Source organism: Amblyraja radiata, chromosome X (assembly GCF_010909765.2).
Source record: "Amblyraja radiata isolate CabotCenter1 chromosome X, sAmbRad1.1.pri, whole genome shotgun sequence".
NCBI classification, from domain to species: Eukaryota; Metazoa; Chordata; class Chondrichthyes; order Rajiformes; family Rajidae; genus Amblyraja; species Amblyraja radiata.
Window position 1 is genome coordinate 12,380,803 of NC_045999.1, and position 17,810 is coordinate 12,398,612.

At 41.9% G+C, this 17,810-nt stretch overlaps 1 protein-coding gene across 12 annotated transcripts in view; it reads left to right on the forward strand.

The window, feature by feature from the left end:
- herc1 (HECT and RLD domain containing E3 ubiquitin protein ligase family member 1) overlaps positions 1 to 17,810 on the forward strand; it is a 217,426-nt gene that overhangs the window by 14,784 nt on the left and 184,832 nt on the right. For all 12 annotated transcript variants that reach the window (XM_033014841.1, XM_033014842.1, XM_033014847.1 and 9 more), the window contains exon 2: positions 13,054 to 14,009. In XM_033014841.1, the coding sequence (XP_032870732.1) occupies positions 13,080 to 14,009 (930 nt within the window). In that variant the 5' untranslated portion in view covers positions 13,054 to 13,079. The remainder of the gene's footprint in view (positions 1 to 13,053; positions 14,010 to 17,810) is intronic.

A 17,810-nucleotide genomic window follows, 5' to 3' on the forward strand; every position in this document is an offset into this window, starting at 1 on the left:
AAACAAAACGGGCAATACGGGCTGAAAAGATGAAGTACGAGGGGAACCTGGCCAGGAATGTAAAGAAGGACAGTAAAAGCTTCTTTAGATATGTTAAGGGAAAAAGAATAGCAAAGTCAAATGTGGGTCCCTTGAAGGCAGAAGGTGAAATTATTATGGGGAACAAGGAGAGTTGGCAGAAGAGTTGAACAGGTACTTCGGATCTGTCTTCACTAAGGAAGCCAAACAATCTCCCAGAAGTACGGAAGGACAGAGGATCTAAGGGGGTAGAGGAACTGAAATAAATTTTCATTAGGCAAGAAATAGTATTGGGTAGGCTAATGGGACTGAATGATAATAAATCCCCTGGGCCTGATGGTCTGCATCTCAGGGTCCTCAGGGAGGTGGCTCTAGAAATAGTGGACACATTGGTGATCATTTTTCAATGTTCAATAGATTCAGGGTCAGTTCCTGTGGATTGGAGGATAGCTAATGTTATCCCACTTTTCAAGAAAGGAGTGAGAGAGAAAACGGGGAGTTACAGACCAGTTAGCTTGACTTCGGTGGTGGGAAAGATGCTGGAGTCAATTATTAAATAGGTAATAATGGGGCATTTGGATAGCAGTAAAAGGATTAGCCCAAGTCAACATGGATTTATGAAAGGAAAATCATGCTTGACTAATCTTCTGGATGAAGGGGAGCCAGTGGATGTAGTGTATCTAGACTTTCAGAAAGCCTTTGATAAGGTCCCGCACGGGAGACTGGTGACTAAAATTGGTATTGTACATGGTATGGGGGGTAGGGTGTTGACGTGGATAGAAAATTGGTTGGCAGACAGGAAGCAAAGAGTAGGAGTGAACGGGTCCTTTTCAGAATGGCAGGCAGTGGCGAGTGGAGTGCCGCAAGGCTCGGTGTTGGGGCTGCAACTGTTTACCATATATATTAATGATTTGGAAGAGGGAATTAGGAGCAACACTAGCAAGTTTGCAGATGACACAAAGCTGGGTGGCAGTGTGAACAGTGAAGAGGATATTAGGAGGTTGCAGGGTGACCTGGACAGGTTGAGTGAGTGGGCAGATGCGTGGCAGATGCAGTATAATATAGATAAATGGAGCTTATCCACTTTAGTGGCAAAAACGAGGGGGCAGATTATTATCTCAATGGGGTTAGGTTAGGTAAGGGGGGGGGGGGGGGGTACAGTGAGACCTGGGTGTCCTTGTACACCGGTCACTGAAAGTTGGCGTGCAGGTACAGCAGGCAGTGAAGAAAGCTAATGGAATGTTGGCCTTCATAACAAGAGGATTTCAGTATAGGATTAGAGAGGTTCTTCTGCAGTTGTATAGGGCTCTGGTGAGACCACATCTGGAGTTTTGGTCTCCTAATTTGAGGAAGGACATCCTTGTGATTGAGGCAGTGCAGCGTAGGTTCAAGAGATTGATCCCTGGGATGGCGGGACTGTCATATGAGGAAAGATTGAAAAGACTAGGCTTGTATTCACTGGAAATTAGAAGGATGAGGGGTGATCTTATAGAAACGTATAAAATTATAAAAGGACCGGACAGGCTAGATGCAGGAAAAATGTTCCCAATGTTGGGCGAGTCCAGAACCAGGGGTCACAGTCTTAGAATAAAGAGGAGGCCATTTAAGACTGAGATGAGAAAAAAAATTTCACCCGGAGAGTTGTGAATTTGTGGAATTCCCTGCCACAGAGGGCAGTGGAGGCCAAATCACTGGATGGATTTAAGAGAGAGAGTTAGATAGTGCTCCAGGGGATAGTGGATTCAAGGGATATGGGGAGAAGGCAGGCACGGGTTATTGATTGGGGACGATCAGCAATCATCACAATGAATGGCGGTGCTGGCTCAAAGGGCCGAATGGCCTCCTCCTGTACCTATTTTCTATGTTTCTATGAGATTCAGTAAGTCGACAAAAACCCTCTTGAACCTCTGTAATTGTATGGTAAAGAGCATATTGACTGGTTGCGTTACAGCCTGATTTGGTAACTCAAACACCTAGGAACAAAGGAGATTACAAAAAGTGGTGAACACTGGCCGGTTCATTACGGGTACTGACCTCCCTACCATTGAAGGGATCTGGAAGAGTCACTGTCTCAAAAAGGCAGCCAGTATCATCAAGGACTCCCACCATCCTTGCAACTCTCTCATTTCATTCCTGCTATTGGGAAGAAGGTATAGGAGTCTGAAAACTGTAGTGTTGATGGTCAGGAGCAGCTTCTATCCAACAACCATCAGGCTATTGAACACCAAAGATAGACACAAATTGCTAGAGTAACTCAGCGGGTAAGGCAACATCTCTGGACAAAAGCAGTAGGAGGCCCTTCTTCAGACTGAGAGTCAGGGGAGAGGGAAACTGGAGGTATAAGAAGGTACAAAGAATAAAAGAATGGAAGGTAGAAAAAGAACATGTCAAGGCCAGCAAGGATGATCAAGGAAAGGTGGAGGCACAATGGTCCTTTGTTGGCTGTGGAAGAGATGATAACAAACGGGTACGATGAGTGAAACTAAGCAGGACGACAGTGAAACTAGTAAGATGACTAGGGTGGAGGTGGGGAGGGACAGAGAGAGGGAGGGAATGCAAAGGTTACTTAAAATGAGTGAAATCAATATTCATACCGCTAGGTTGTAAGCTGCCAACACAATATGAGGTGATGTTCCTCCAATTTGCATTTGGCCTCACTATGACATTGGAGGCGGCCCAGGACAGAAAGCTCCTCCACTGTCAGAATGGAGCGTTTGCTGATCCTGTCTGTGGATATGGTTCAAATTTAATTTGATCACGATTGGTGCTTTGTTATACCTGCTACGGGCGACTACAAGATAGGAAAGCAAGATGCATGGTGCTTCTATATCGTGCATTTTATACTGGTTTTGATGTCTTATTCATCATACACTATGCCTTGCATGGCTAAAGGCATTGCTGACATATTGAAGGGTCTAGATCAGGGGGAATAGTTTCCCATTGGTCCTATTCATTAATTGGACTGCAATAGGAAGCTTGTTGGATGTGACATGTTGCATTGTGGCAAGAAAGTTTGAAGATAGCATTGGGGCAAAGGACCAGGCTTGCTTGACACCAATCTGTGCCTTGATAGATCTATGGATTAGAAGCATATGCTGTTAAGTAGCTGAAGTAAAATGGAGATGGCTGTGTGTGTGTGTGTTCGCGTGTGAGTGTGCGCGCGTGTGTGTGTTCTCTTATTGCCATCCACTACCACTAAACAATGATGAGTCCCAGTGCAGGGTATACACCAACATCTAACCTCCAACTTATCTTGCATTCCCTCATTTGACCATGTTTGTATGTCTGAGGCAAGTTGAATTACGGATAGGCATCAGTCCTTCGTGGCAGTCTGTGCTACAGGTAAGTCCCTTCTGGGCTACGATTAAACCTTTAATCAAATCAAATTCCTCGTATGTTGCAAAACATACTTGGCTAGTAAATTATCATTATGATTAATGTGCGGCAACAGCTGAAAAATTGAAATTGCCCGTTTAATGTTACTTGCGTCCAATTATCTTTTTACATTGTGGTTCTCATGGATAGTAGATTATTTTTTGTTCCTATCCATAATGAGGAGCCAAATAAGGGAAGAACATTTTTGGATGTGACTATCATTAGTTTTGCCAATTCTGTTTCCTCTGAGGAAAATCTTAGTCAGAAATAGGAATATAATGCTAGAAATAGTCAACAAATTGAGGTGAAACTAGACACTGCACAATAAAACTTTAAAATGTTTATTTAGTTGCCAGTGCATGGAAAGAGCCTTGTCTTTGTTTGTTCAGAAGGAGAAAATAATTTCTATACCCGGGATTTTCCGATATTCCCAAACCTTTCCAACTTGCTTCCTTTAAGATGTTCCATAAAATCAGCCTCTTTGACTAAGGGCTTGGTCTTGTGACCTAACATCTCCTTTGTGGCGTAGTGTCAAGTTCAGTTTGGTAACACTCATGTGAAGTGCCCCGGGAGGCTTTACTAAGTTGACTGTCTTTGATTTAAATCTGGTGAGCAAAACAGCTGCTTTTATACTTGGTCTGTTGCTGAAGCACCTCCTTGTATTTTGCACCTCCTTGTATGTTCTAACATGCACGCTCATATTATACATGCATGAATTGGGCTTGTTGATGAAAATTCACTGTCATGTGGGGAAGAGTAGTTGGAAGAAATGGTGCACAGCTGCAGTTAGTATTTAAAGGAACTGCTTCATTTGTACAAAATTTGAAATTGCTTCTCGGTGTTATTGCTGTGGAGGTACCTTTGCATATGAAGTGCAGTGCAAGATCATTGTCATGTTTAACTTTTCACAACTGCCAACTTTTCACAGATGTATTCAGTGCGCACATTAAATTTTGTTCAAGATCTGATACAAATTTCTAGATCCACAAGGAAGTTTGTCAAAAGCCTAGTAGAAAAATGTTGCCACAAATTTCCAATCAACGCATGTATGCTTGCACAGCTGTGAATGTACTTAACTCAAATTCTATATAATTCCTCCCAACTTAATTAAAGTAAACCCTCGTTATAAGGATCTCTTTATAATGGATTTTGGTTATAGTGGACTGACCTACCTGATGGCTGCCTGGCAGCCTCCCAGCAGCTTACAGCACCTGCCCCAGCTCACGCCCCTGGCTCACAACGCTTGCAAGCATGACCTTCTGCCGCCACTGTAGGCCCGCACTGCTTCCTTGCCCACGCCTGCCACTGCCAACCTTTATCTGCATTCTGAGAGCCAGTGGGCCGTGGCCATTGACTCTGCCGATCCTCTGACTCCCCTGCTGCCAGCAGTCAACTCGCCTGGATTTCTTGCCCAGTTCCATTGTGATTGGGGGGGGGGGGGGGGGGGAAGGTGGAAAACGTAATAAAACTGCGAGGTGCTTTAAATAAACGGTACTCTTTCCTGTGGCATGGAATCACTGTACCGTGGGGGGTAGGGGGGGTGGAATACGGATTAAAACCGCGAGGTGCTTTAAAAGCCGATGTTTTTTTTAAAAGAAACGGGATAAAAGCAAAGCCTGAACACAATCTCAGTTGTTAATGAACACAGATTAATTTGACCAAAATGCTTTCTTGTGGAATAAAATCACTCAACCGTTGGTTGAAGGGTGCGGGGAGTGTGAATAACGCGGGTGGGGGAGGTGGCTGGTCTTTTGAGGCGGGGTTGTGTGAATAAACCGGGGGGGGGGGGGGGGGGGGGGGGGGGGGGGGGGGTACCGTTGGCTATTATAGGGATGGATGGAAGGATGGATGGATGCTGGATGTACAATGGTAACATTTAAAAGACATTTGGACAGGTACATGGAAAGGGAAGTTTGGAGGGATATGGGCCAAACATGGACATTTAGAACTAGCTCATGGGGTATCATGGTTGGCATGGACAAGTAACCCCAAAGGTCCGAGAACACTAACGCAATTATCAAAAAAGCTCATCAGCGCCTCTACTTCCTGAGAAGATTACGGAGAGTCGGATTGTCAAGGAAGACTCTCTCTAACTTCTACAGGTGCACAGTCGAGAGCATGCTGACCGGTTGCATCGTGGCTTGGTTCGGCAATTTGAGCGCCCTGGAGAGGAAAAGACTACAAAAAGTAGTAAACACTGCCCAGTCCATCATCGGCTCTGACCTTCCTTCCATCGAGGGGATTTATCGCAGTCGCTGCCTCAAAAAGGCTGGCAGTATCATCAAACACCCACACCATCCTGGCCACACACTCATCTCCCTGCTACCTTCAGGTAGAAGGTACAGGAGCCTGAAGACTGCAACAACCAGGTTCAGGAATAGCTACTTCCCCTCAGCCATGAGGCTATTAAACCTGGCTCGGACAAAACTCTGATTATTAGCAACCACTTTCTGTTATTTGCACTACCAGTTTATTTATTCATGTGTGTATATATTTATATCATGGTATATGGACACATTTATCTGTTTTGTAGTAAATGCCTACTATTTTCTGTGTGCTTAAGCAAAGCAAGAATTTCATTGTCCTATACAGGGACACATGACAATAAACTCACTTGAACTTGAACTTGAACTATTTTGTTGCTGTAGAACTTTCTAGTTAAATGTCCAAAGTATTACTACCAAGACAAGCTCAGTTTTTTAATAGTTTTATGATATTTTTATAAAGGTTTGTCAATCAGTGAAAAGACAAAACATGAAGTCTTTTTTTATCTGTTCTCTCACTACATGAAAGAACAGGACAGTATTACGAGTTCTGTCTGTCTGTAGATGTGGAGCTATGTTTAATGCTTAGGATTGTTAACTAGTGTTCTTGTGAAGTGTGCACCTAAAAATGGTTGGACTAGTGAAGGAAGCTAGAGTGCCAGACCTGAATGGGAATAGAAGTGCAAATTGACATGATGAGTTACAGAGAAATCATGATGCTACTAAGGAATGTAGGAGCTGGAGACGGCCATTCAGCTTTCAAGGACATTTCATAGTTACATCTTGGCGAATATTCCAAGTTTACCTACTTAGTTCCATTTTCCTTAGTATCTTTGTACAAATATAGATGAGTTATGAAACAATTACCCAGTCTGTATGGTATCTAAAAAAGAATGTAAATATAACTAGACATACTAGAAAAATATGGTACTCAAATCACTGCTATGGGAATGGTAGGATGTGTATTGCTTCTGATGCAAGTACCAGGAAAAGTCACAAGATTAGATTAGATTAGATATAATTTAATTGCCACACAACCAAGGTCGGTGGTATTTGGGTTGCCAGCAGCGGTACAGTAATAAAGAACACAACCACAATAGAAATTTTACACAAACATCCACCACAGCATTCATCACTGTGGTGGAAGGCACAGAGCTTGGCCAGTCCTCCTCCATTTTCCCCCGTGGTCGGGACCTCCACCCTCCACAGCCGTTGCTGCGGGCGTCCAGATGGTAAGGGACAAAGTCAAAGTCAAGGTGAGTCCAGGATCGGCTCTTCCCAACCAGAGACCGCGGCTTCAGGCTGGAGTTTTAAAGTACCTGCCGTGCCGCAGCCGGAAGCACCGCAGTCTGCAGGGCCGGCGGTCGAAGCTCCCCTCCAGGGGAGATTGTAAGTCCATACCGCACCCGCGGTAGAAGACGGCCGCGGGCCGGCGGTGGAAGCTTCTTCTTCCACCCGGGTCCCCAACGTGAGATCCCGGGCTGTGGGCGCCGCACCAGCTGGAGTTCTGCAGACTGCGGCTTCAGGCTGCCGCGATCTAGCGTAACGGAGCGCTCCCCTCCAGCGAGGTCTCACCCGCTCCGCGCCGAGAGTCCACGCTGTGCCCACCGCTGAAGCTCCGGGCGCGTCTCCGGGAAAGTCCGCGCCGATCCTAGCAGTTAGGCCACGGGGGAGGCGACCTGAAAAAGTCGCCTCTCCATGGAAGAGGCGGCCGAAACGGTTTCCCCCTCACCCCCCCACACCACCCCCCACACATAACACACAAAGAAACATTAAAAACAGACTTTTAAACATACTAAAAAAATAAAAAAAGTTGAAAAAAGACAGACACGCTGCCGACAGGCTGCTGCCAGTGCAGCGCCCCCTACTGCCCACAACCATGTGATGTGAAAAATGAGCACATGTAGCACTGGCAAAACAAAGTGAAGGTGTGCATTCTGGTTGTCAAATAATTAGCTGGATGATTAAATGTGCAGAAGGGAGGGGAATCTTGATATTGATTATTGGTGGCGATGGAAAATCAAGAAATGGGCTGATCATAGCTCATGTGTCTGAAGTAGAGTTATAACGTTGCATGTGTTATAACACTGAATAGAAAGGCCAAACAAACTGGTTTTCATGCTGTTTCACTTTCCCAACCTCTCTGATCTTTTCTTAAATTTGACCTTTCTCCATAATGTTCAGTATTCTCCTACTAATAGGACGTAAAATCCTTGCATTTATACTTAATTCTGTGAGGTTGTGCAATATGCTACCTGGTCATTTTAATTTTGTTTCCTTTAAATCCTTGCATAATTCCAGTATCTCAGTCAAATCACCTCTGTTCCAACACAACTCTCCGTTTTTAATGTCTTGCTTTATATTTGTGGTTCCAATGCTTGCAACAATGGAGTGTATCCATGCTGAATCTCCTGCCTCAGCATCCTTCCCAAACTGTGGAAACAGTTATTCACTCGCCAGCTGCAGTTTCAGGTGCTGTCGATCATTCATAGAAATTAGTAAACGTAATTGTGAAAAAAGTGAGAATACTAGATTCCAGTTGAGGCCACAATATCTTTTGTTTTGATTGTCTGACCTCAGTCGCTGTAGGCATGTACTCTCTCTGACTGGTGGATTAGTTCCAGGTTCTCTGGTTTCATCCCACATTGAACAGATGCGGGTTAGAGAGTTAACTGGCCTCTTGATTGCTTCTTGTGTGTAGGTGAGTGATGGAATCTGGGGAGTGTGGGTGGAATAAAAAGGGATTAATGTAATTGAATGTAAACTTGGTAGGTCGAAGTGACTATTTCTATGCATTTAAAACAATGACTATCAAATGTCAAAGATGTTTGGTCAGCTGTCACAAATCTACAATAAAAGTGAATGCACAATATCTCTATAATTATAAAACTCTGATCTTGGATGTGGATATATGTATTTGTGTATTTGTTCGTCTGTGATTCACATCTCGTCAAACACGACGCGCTAGCGGTGAAAATTTACATATTCGGAATTAGAATTACGCCATGATGTCAAAAATCGCCTCATCTGAAAATTTGATGCATTATTTCCGGTGTTATTTATGAAAATGATCCAAAATGTCAAATAACTTGGTAAATAAACGAGATGGTCTCGCTGAAGACATCAGAATGGCTCTGCCTGCCTGCCTCTGCTCGCACTGTCACAATGGATCTGCCTGCCGGCCTCTGCTTGCGCTGCGAGTGACATCACCCCTGTTCTTCTGTCTTCTGTACTTTTTGGCTTTATATAATACTAGACCAAGTGGCCCCCCACCGCAACCGCACGTTGAGGGGACAGGACTCAATGGGTCCCCCTTGGTCTAGTAGTTAATAAAAGTGGCAGCTGTGTTCTAAATGGTGGAAGCTAAAATCATTGTGGAAAGTGCGACATGAGAAATACACAACATCTGTAAAGGGAATATACATCTATACCTCATTTGTGATAAACTAATTATTGCAGCGATGCTGAATCCTATAGAATAGTTATACACATGTGCCATGCAGATAAAGATTCCATTTAGGCATTTGGAAGTCAGACTGTTTAAAAAAAATATATATATAGACATTATTTAGCATTTATTTAGCATTATTTAGCATTTTTCAGCAATGCACATCCATGAGTAAAATTACACCACTGTACTTTTGTGTTTAGAATCTCCTGTGCCATTTTTATTCATTTATTTTCCATATTTCCTTACAACATTAGAAGGAGACAATTTTGCCCATCAAGTCTGTGCCAGTTGATAGAGCAATCCCATTCCCATTTTAACCTCAAGTTCAAGTTTAAGAGAGTTTATTGTCATGTGTCCCAGATAGGACAATGACATTCTTGCTTTGCTTTAGCACAACAGAATATTGTAGGCATAAATAAATACAGAACAGATCAGTGTGTCCATATACCATTGAATATATACATACCCAACATTCCCTTTAATTTTACCATGTCATCCTATAGAATTTAGATGTTGATGGCAGGACCAGCACTTATTATCCATCTGTAATTGCTCTGATAAAGTGATGGTGAATTGGCTAATTGAATTGATACATTCTTTGTGACAGTTATAACCACAGTTTTATAGGATGTGGAGTTCCAGGATGTACACCCAGCAACAATGAGTAGTCATTTATTTCAAATCAGGGATTTAGTCTTGCTAAATTGCATGTTTGGGAGGTGCTGATCGATAGACCTGATGAGTAGCTACTGTGTAGATGATATACACAATAGGCTTGGATGTGCTAGGAGTGAAAGTTTAGGATGGTGGATGGGAAACCAGTCAAGTGGGCTTCTTTGACTTGGATGATGCCAAGCTCCTTGAGTCTTGTTGGCACTGCATTCTTTCACTTTGCCTTTGTAGAAATGGAAAAACTGGTGTGTGGTAACTCGCTGTTAGACACCCATCCTACTACTGTGACCTGTGATTTGACAGCTGGGTTATTGGTGGTGCTAAGGACCAATTTTGCCATCCACCCAGAATATATCATGTGCCTTTGCTTTATTTTAGTGCTTCAAAGCTTGTTCACCACAGTGATCTGTGGAGAAGGGTCTCGATCTGAAACGTCACCCATTCCTTCTCTCCAGAGATGCTGCCTGTTCCGCTGAGTTACTCCAGCTTTTTGTGTCTATCTTCGGTTTAAACCAGCATCTGCAGTTCCGTCTTACACATAATCAATAGGATGTTTCCTTACAAATGTTTAACTAGATGCCAAGTGATTTCATGGGGTCTGATTCATTTGAGGAAGTCGGGAACACTATCTTGTCATCCCAAATGAATCGCTATGCAATAATTGTGAAAAAGAGGGTGACCTTGGCTGTAAGTTATAATTCTCTGTGTGTTTATGTCTGGCTGTTTGGCTAGTACAAGGATGGTGTTCAATCATGAGGAAGACTTTACAAGGTTGAATTGGCTGAGAGAGGCATTGCTCTAACTGAATCTGAAGCCGAGAATGATGCCATATCTATCCATTCAGTTTTATTCTTATTTTACAACCTCACAGTTTGATGAAAAGATTAGGTCATTTCAGGGGCAGTGAGGAGTCATCTACATTACCTTTTGTTGGAATCATTGTCCTGAAACGGCAGAGTATTTCCCTCCCTGCAGTTTTATTTTTAAATGAAAAGTGCAACTTCACTTATTGTATGGAATCAGACATACACATGTTTGAAACTAGGTGTTTAAAATGGTCTACTAATATGTTTGCTTGCTTGTTATTCAAGAAGTCAATCCATTGAATTATATAATGTGAGCCATGAACATTAAATAGAAACCTTCCTTCAGTTTGATTCCTTTTACAACAGTTCCTCATGGGATTGGGTCAAGAAATAGCCGTCTTTCGTAACATACCTCAATCTCTACTAATTATAAATACAGATTATCCTTTTAAAAAAAAAATCTGGATGGTAGTAGCCACTTATCATGGCCGTAGTTGCTTGATTTTATTTGTGCAGCTTCCATTTTAATTAGTTTACCACTACTCTCATGCCGAGGCAATAAGCTTGCAAATTCTCTCCCTGGACATGCACATCAAATGTAACTGAAAACAGGTCTCCCCTTCCTTCTCTCCAGAGATGCTTCCTGACCCGCTGAGTTACTCCAGCATTTTGTATCTACCTTTAAATGTAACTTTTCCTTTTTTATCATCTGTTCTGGTGCTGTTCACTATTATATTTTATTTGACAGATTTACAACAAATGTGAAAGGATGATTTATTCACATAATGCATGTTGCTGTTATTGTTACCAAATATTTTGGTGAACTTCGATCCTTGATTATTTTTTTGTTTATGCCAATTCAAATGGGTCTAGCATTCTTTTGATTCTATTGTTTTTTTTTCCCAATCATTTAAAACCTTCTGGAAGAAGATAAGTGAATCATAATGCCTTTTGTATGGAATCATAGGTCAGTCTGGTCTCGACCCAAAACACTCTCAATCCATTTCCCTCCATAGATACTGCCTGACCCTCTGAATTCAATGAGCACTTTGCTTTTTGCTTAATATTCCAGCATCTACAGTTGTATCTCCAAATTAAAATTTCCCCTTGTTTGAGCTCATAAGTCTGTTAGTAATCTGGCATTTGTTGTGCATGTTAAGACTCATGCAAACCTTTTTTTGTTAGTGTTCTGGCAGCTTGTCAAATACATTGGCATTTATCATTATTGATATTCCCGGTAAACAGTTTTATAATGCTAGCTTGAGTAGGATAAGAGTTTTCCCGATTGCAGAACATTTGAACTTCGTACTGCTAGATAGATGCGAGATTATAATTTAATTTGATATTTCAATTCATTACTGAGAGATGTGTGCATGTTGCTGGTACAAACGTTCTCATGCGGTCCCTAACTGGGTGCTCAGAAAATATCTTGGGCGTTCCAAGAACTCAGCTGTACTGTTTGTACTCAATACTGAAATAAACTCTGAATATACATTTGCTACTTCCGGAGTCGTGCTGTGTGCAGAGTAGCTGCTATTTCCTTAAGTAACAACCGTGACTCCGACTTGAAATTAATTCAATTGCTTCCATTCTTGTGTTCTATAACATTTTACTATAGGGAACTATCCCAAATGCTCTTTATATATATTTGTTCTTGCAGCCACCCGTTCCAACTTGATTATCTCTATCTGCATGCCAATTAAAGTTTCCCATAATTTTTGCAGTGTTATTTTTTCTCTTACCTTTCTTTGATTGTTTTGTACCCTTTCCTGCAGTGTGACTGCAGATTTGGGAGATCTATATGCAATTTTAACTTTCTTCCCCATGCTTTTTGTAACCACTACCCAAATGGTATTGGCATCTTCTGAGCTTAGAATGCTTCTCACAACTACTTATTTCATCTTTATTAACAATTCTCTCCTGTTGACTTACCCTTCCCACCTGTTCTTGCCAGTGCAATATTCCTAAAATCTGAAGTTCTTAGATTTGTTTTTCTTGTAACCATGTCTCTTGTAGTGATTTTCCACACAACAGGATTCCAACCTGTGGTATATTCATTGCTTTTGTCAACCTTAATCAACTGAGCAAGTTTCTGTTGATTTGGCATTATTTCAGTCCAAACATTCATGCCCTCCATCACAGCATGCCATAGCTCCAGTACATACCATCTGCAAAATCCACTTTGCCTGCTCATTGGATAGGTAAATATTTTGTACTTTTATTATGCAAATGCTTAAAATGCTCAAAGATTTGGATTGACGGATAGCACCTGCATAGTTTATATCCCACTGCTATTTTCTGCTTCGCTATTCATTTGTTTCACCACTTCCACTGTCAGAGAATGCATGGTGTGTTTATATCATAATGCTGCATGTATGGAGAAGATTATGACAATTGTCAATATTCAAGGAGCCAATGTCTAAAATGTTAACTCTCATCTTAATGGTTTTCTTTTCTTTCGTTTTAGGTCCAATGGCAATAAAGTGATCAATCATGGCTCTAATGATTCCCACAGTCAAGCTAAAATGGCTGGAGCATCTCAACAGCTCCTGGATCACAGAAGACAGTGAGTCCATTGCCACAAGAGAAGGTGTTTCTGTTTTGTACAATAAGCTAGCTAACAGTAAGGAAGTGATACCACTACCACAGCAAGTACTCTGCCTTAAGGGACCCCAGTTACCAGATTTTGAACGCGAGTCCCTCTCTAGTGATGAACAAGAACATTACCTGGATGCTCTCCTCAGTAGCCAGCTGGCTCTGGCAAAGATGGTTTGCTCAGATTCACCATTTGCAGCAGCCCTTCGGAAACGATTACTTGTGTTGCAGCGTGTTTTTTATGCTCTTTCCAACAAATACCATGACAAAGGTAAAGTTAAACAGCAGCAGCATTCGCCCGAAAGCAGTTCTGGATCAATTGACATCCATTCTGTCAGTGAACGCCCAAGATCCAGTACAGATGCTCTAATTGAGATGGGTGTTCGGACTGGATTGAGTTTATTGTTTGCACTATTACGACAGAGCTGGATGGTGCCTTCTACAGTGCCAGGGCTCAACCTCTGCAATGATGTTATCCATACAGCAATAGACGTGATTAGCTCTTTACCACCACTATCTTTAGCAAATGAAAGCAAAATTCCTGCAATGGGACTGGACTGCTTATCTCAAGTAACGACATTCCTGAAGGGAGTTACAATGCCAAACTCGGGAGCTGATATTTTGGGGAGAAGACTAGCATCAGAACTGCTGCTTGGACTTGCAGCCCAGCGGGGTTCTCTGCGATACTTTTTAGAGTGGATAGAAATGGCATTGGCTGCAGCTGCTGCTGTTAGTACCATGGAAATAACAAAACCGTGTGCGAGTCGGGAAGGAATGATCGGCTATGATTGTTTCATGAATATTCTCATGCAGATGAGGCGTTCTTTGGTACGTATAAAACCTAATTTCACTTGATGTTGTTTGCTTGGCTGGGAATGGTGAATTACTTTGAATATTTTAATTCCCAAAAGCTTGAATTTGCTATACAATTTATGCACCAGTTAAGTTACATGTACAAGAATGATGCTAAGGCTCTTGTTAATGTTCAGTAAAATCTGCATATTTATAAATCCAGTTGTGCTATGCATATTGGCCTCTTGTAATAGAGCCAATTATCCTAGTAAAATATAAGATGCGTTTTGTATAAGCAGACTCTGAAGATTCCGCATGTTATTAATAAAGCTAACCAAATGTTTATTGTTAGGAGAATAAGGTTATATGCTTCAGTTGCATGATGAGGCCGCACCTGGAATATTGTTCTGAAACCCTGATAGTACCCTTCCCTTCACAGATTCTGCTCAACCTTCTGAGTTCCGCCAGCAATTTGTGTTTTTTTTCTCCATGTTCAGCCATCTGCCATCTCTTGTCTCCACACCTGGATTACTTGGGGCTTGGGACCAAAGGAATTGCGGGATATGGGGAAAAAGCAGGAACGGGGTACTGATTTTAGATGATCAGCCATGATCATATTGAGCCGAATGGCCTATTCCTGAACCTATTTTTCTAGGTTTCTACTGTGATCAATATTGGTTTTGGTATTTAAAGAAGGATATTAATACATTGGAAGCAGTTCGGAGAAGGTTTACTCAGCAAATGTCTGGAATAAGCAGATTGATTAAGGAAAGATTGAGCAGGCTATACTTTTAAGTGAGAGGATACTTGTTCGAAGCCCGAAGGATGCAAGGAGACCTTGGATGGTACGTTGCCATAAACAAAGTGGGATGCATTCTGAAATGTGATTGTGGGAAACTTGAGTGAAGAACCGAGACGTTCTGACCATTGTATTTAACAACTCAGTGATTAATGCAACGGCGTAGGATAAACTATTAGTCAATCTCTCATCGGAAGTGGATAAGTTGTACCAATACAGCAAAGATAAAATAAATTTAAAAAATACAGCAAAGGACAACATAAATTAAAGCAACTAACATTTTTTTTAAGTGAGAGATGAAAATAACACTATGCTGTTCATCTGCTGATGCATCTACCGTAGATGTGAATTATTAAGTAATTTGATATGCTTCATGGGAAACTTCTAACAATTTGTCAAAGGAGGTTGATTTAAAATATCAAAAGGATTCTGCTCAATGCTTTTCAAAAAGGAAGAATGTGAACAATGATGTCTCTTGTGACCATCAGCCCACTGAATCCATGGAGACCGTCTCGTGCTAAACATCTTACATTGAGCCTGCACTAATATCATTTCATTCATATTGTCAGACTTTCCCCCTTCTCCTCCACCTTCCCACCAACCTCAGTCACTCACCTACACACTAGAGGCAATTTACAGGACCAATTACACAGCAAATGACAAGGTCCTGGGAGTCATACAGTGTGGAAACAGACCTTTCGGCCCAACTTGCTCACACCGGCCAACATGTCCCAGCTACACTACTGCCTGCATTTGGTCCATATCCCTCCAAATCTGTCCGATCCATGTACCTGTCTAACTGATTCTTAAATATTGGGATAGTCCCTGCCTCAACTACCACCGCTGGCAGCTTGTTCCATACATCCTCCACCCTTTGTGTGGAAAAAGCTATCACTCAGATTCCTATTAAATTTTTTCCCGTTCACCTTAAACCAATGTCCTTTGGTCCTTGATTCACCTACTCTAGGCAAGAGACTCTGCATCCACCTGATCTATTCCTCTCATTATTTTAAACACCTCTATAAGATCCCCCCTCAACTTCCTGCGCTCCAAGGAATAAGAGTCCCAGCCTACTCGACCTCTGCTTATAGGTCAGACTCTCTAGTCCTGGCAACATCCTCGCAAATCTTCTCTGTACCCTTCCAAATTGACAACATCTTTCCTATAACACGATGCCCAGAATTGAACACAATACCTAAATGTGGCCTCACCAACGTCTCATGTAACTGCAACATGACCTCCCAACTTTGATACTGTGGAACCAAGAGATCCAGGGGTGTAGGTACAGAAGTACATAAAAATGGTAACACAGGTAGACAGAGTGGTTAAAAAGGTGTTTGACATGTCATCAGTCAATGTATTACTGTGCCCTCCATAATGTTTAGGACAAAGACCATTTATTTATTTGCCTCTGTAATCCACAATTTGAGATTTGTAATAGATAAGATCGCATGTGGTTAAAGTGCACATTGTCAGATTTTAATAGAGGCCATTTTTATACATTTTGGTTTCACCATGTAGAAATTACAGCAGTGTTTATACATAGTTCCCCCGTTTCATGACACCATAATGTTTGGGACAGAGCAATGTCATGTGAATGAAAGTAGTCATGTTCAGTATTTTGTTGCATATCCTTTGCATGCAATGACTGCTTGAAGTCTGTGAGTCATGGACATCACCAATTGCTGGGTATCTTCTCTGGTGATGCTCTGCCAGGCCTGTATTGCAGCCATCTTTAGCTTATGCTTGTTTTGGAGGCTAGTCCCGTTCTGTTTTCTCTTCAGCATATAAAAGGCATGCTCAATTGGGTTCAGATCAGGTGATTGACTTGGCCACTCAAGAATTTACCTTTTTTTTTTGTTTTGAAAAACTCCTTTGTTGCTTTAGCAGTATGTTTGGGATCATTGTCTTGTTGCAGAATGAGCAGCCGGCAAATTAGTTTTGAGGCATTTGTTTGAACTTGAGCAGATAGGATGTGTCTATACACTTCAGAATTCATTATGTTACTACCATCAGCAGTTGTATCATCAATGAAGATAAGTGAGCCAGTACCTTCAGCAGCCATACATGCCCAGGCCATAACACCACCACCACCGTGTTTCACAGATGAGGTGGTATGCTTTGGATCTTGGGCAGTTCCTTCTCTCCTGCATAATTTGTTCTTGCCAACACTCTGATATAAGTTAATCGTTGTCTCATCTGTCCACAAGACCTTTTTCCAGAACTCTGGTTGCTCTTTTAAGTACTTCTTGGCAAACTGTAACATAGCCATCCTATTTTTGTGGCTAACTAGTGGTTTGCATCTTGCAATGTAGCCTCTTTATTTCTGTTCATGTTACTCCTGCGGACAGTGGTCATTGAGAAATCCACACCTGCCTCCTGACGAGTGTTTCTGATCTGTCGGACAGGTGTGTGGGGATTTCTCTTTATTATAGAGAGAATTCTTCTGTCATCAGCTGTGAAGATCTTCCTTGGCCTACCAGTCCCTTTGCAATTAGTAAGCTCACCAGTGCTCTTTCTTTTTAATGATGTTCCAAACAGTTGATTTTGGTAAGCCTAAGGTTTGACTGATGTCTCTAACAGTTTTATTGTTTCTCAGTCTCATAATGGCTTCTTTGACTTTCGTTTGCATCACTTTGGTCCTCATGTTGATAAACAGCAATAAAAGTTTCCAAAGGTGATTGAAAGACTGGAGGAAAGACTAGGTGCTGAGAGCTCTCTTATACCTACATTAAGGAGGCATTTAAACACACCAGAGCAATTACAAACACCTGTGAAGCCATGTCTCCCTGCAACCACTGGTTTTCCAGAGAAAACAATCCAAGTCTGTCTCCCTATAGCTGATACCTCCTAAACCACGCATCATTCTGATAAACCACCTCTACATTTTTCCAAAGCCTTTGCATCCTTTCTGTGAAGGGGCAACCAGAACTACGCACAATATTCAAAATGCCAGCTAATCAAAGACCTTTTAAGCTGCATCTTGACTCTTGTACTCAATACCCTGACCTCTGAAAGCAAGCATAGAATATGCCTTC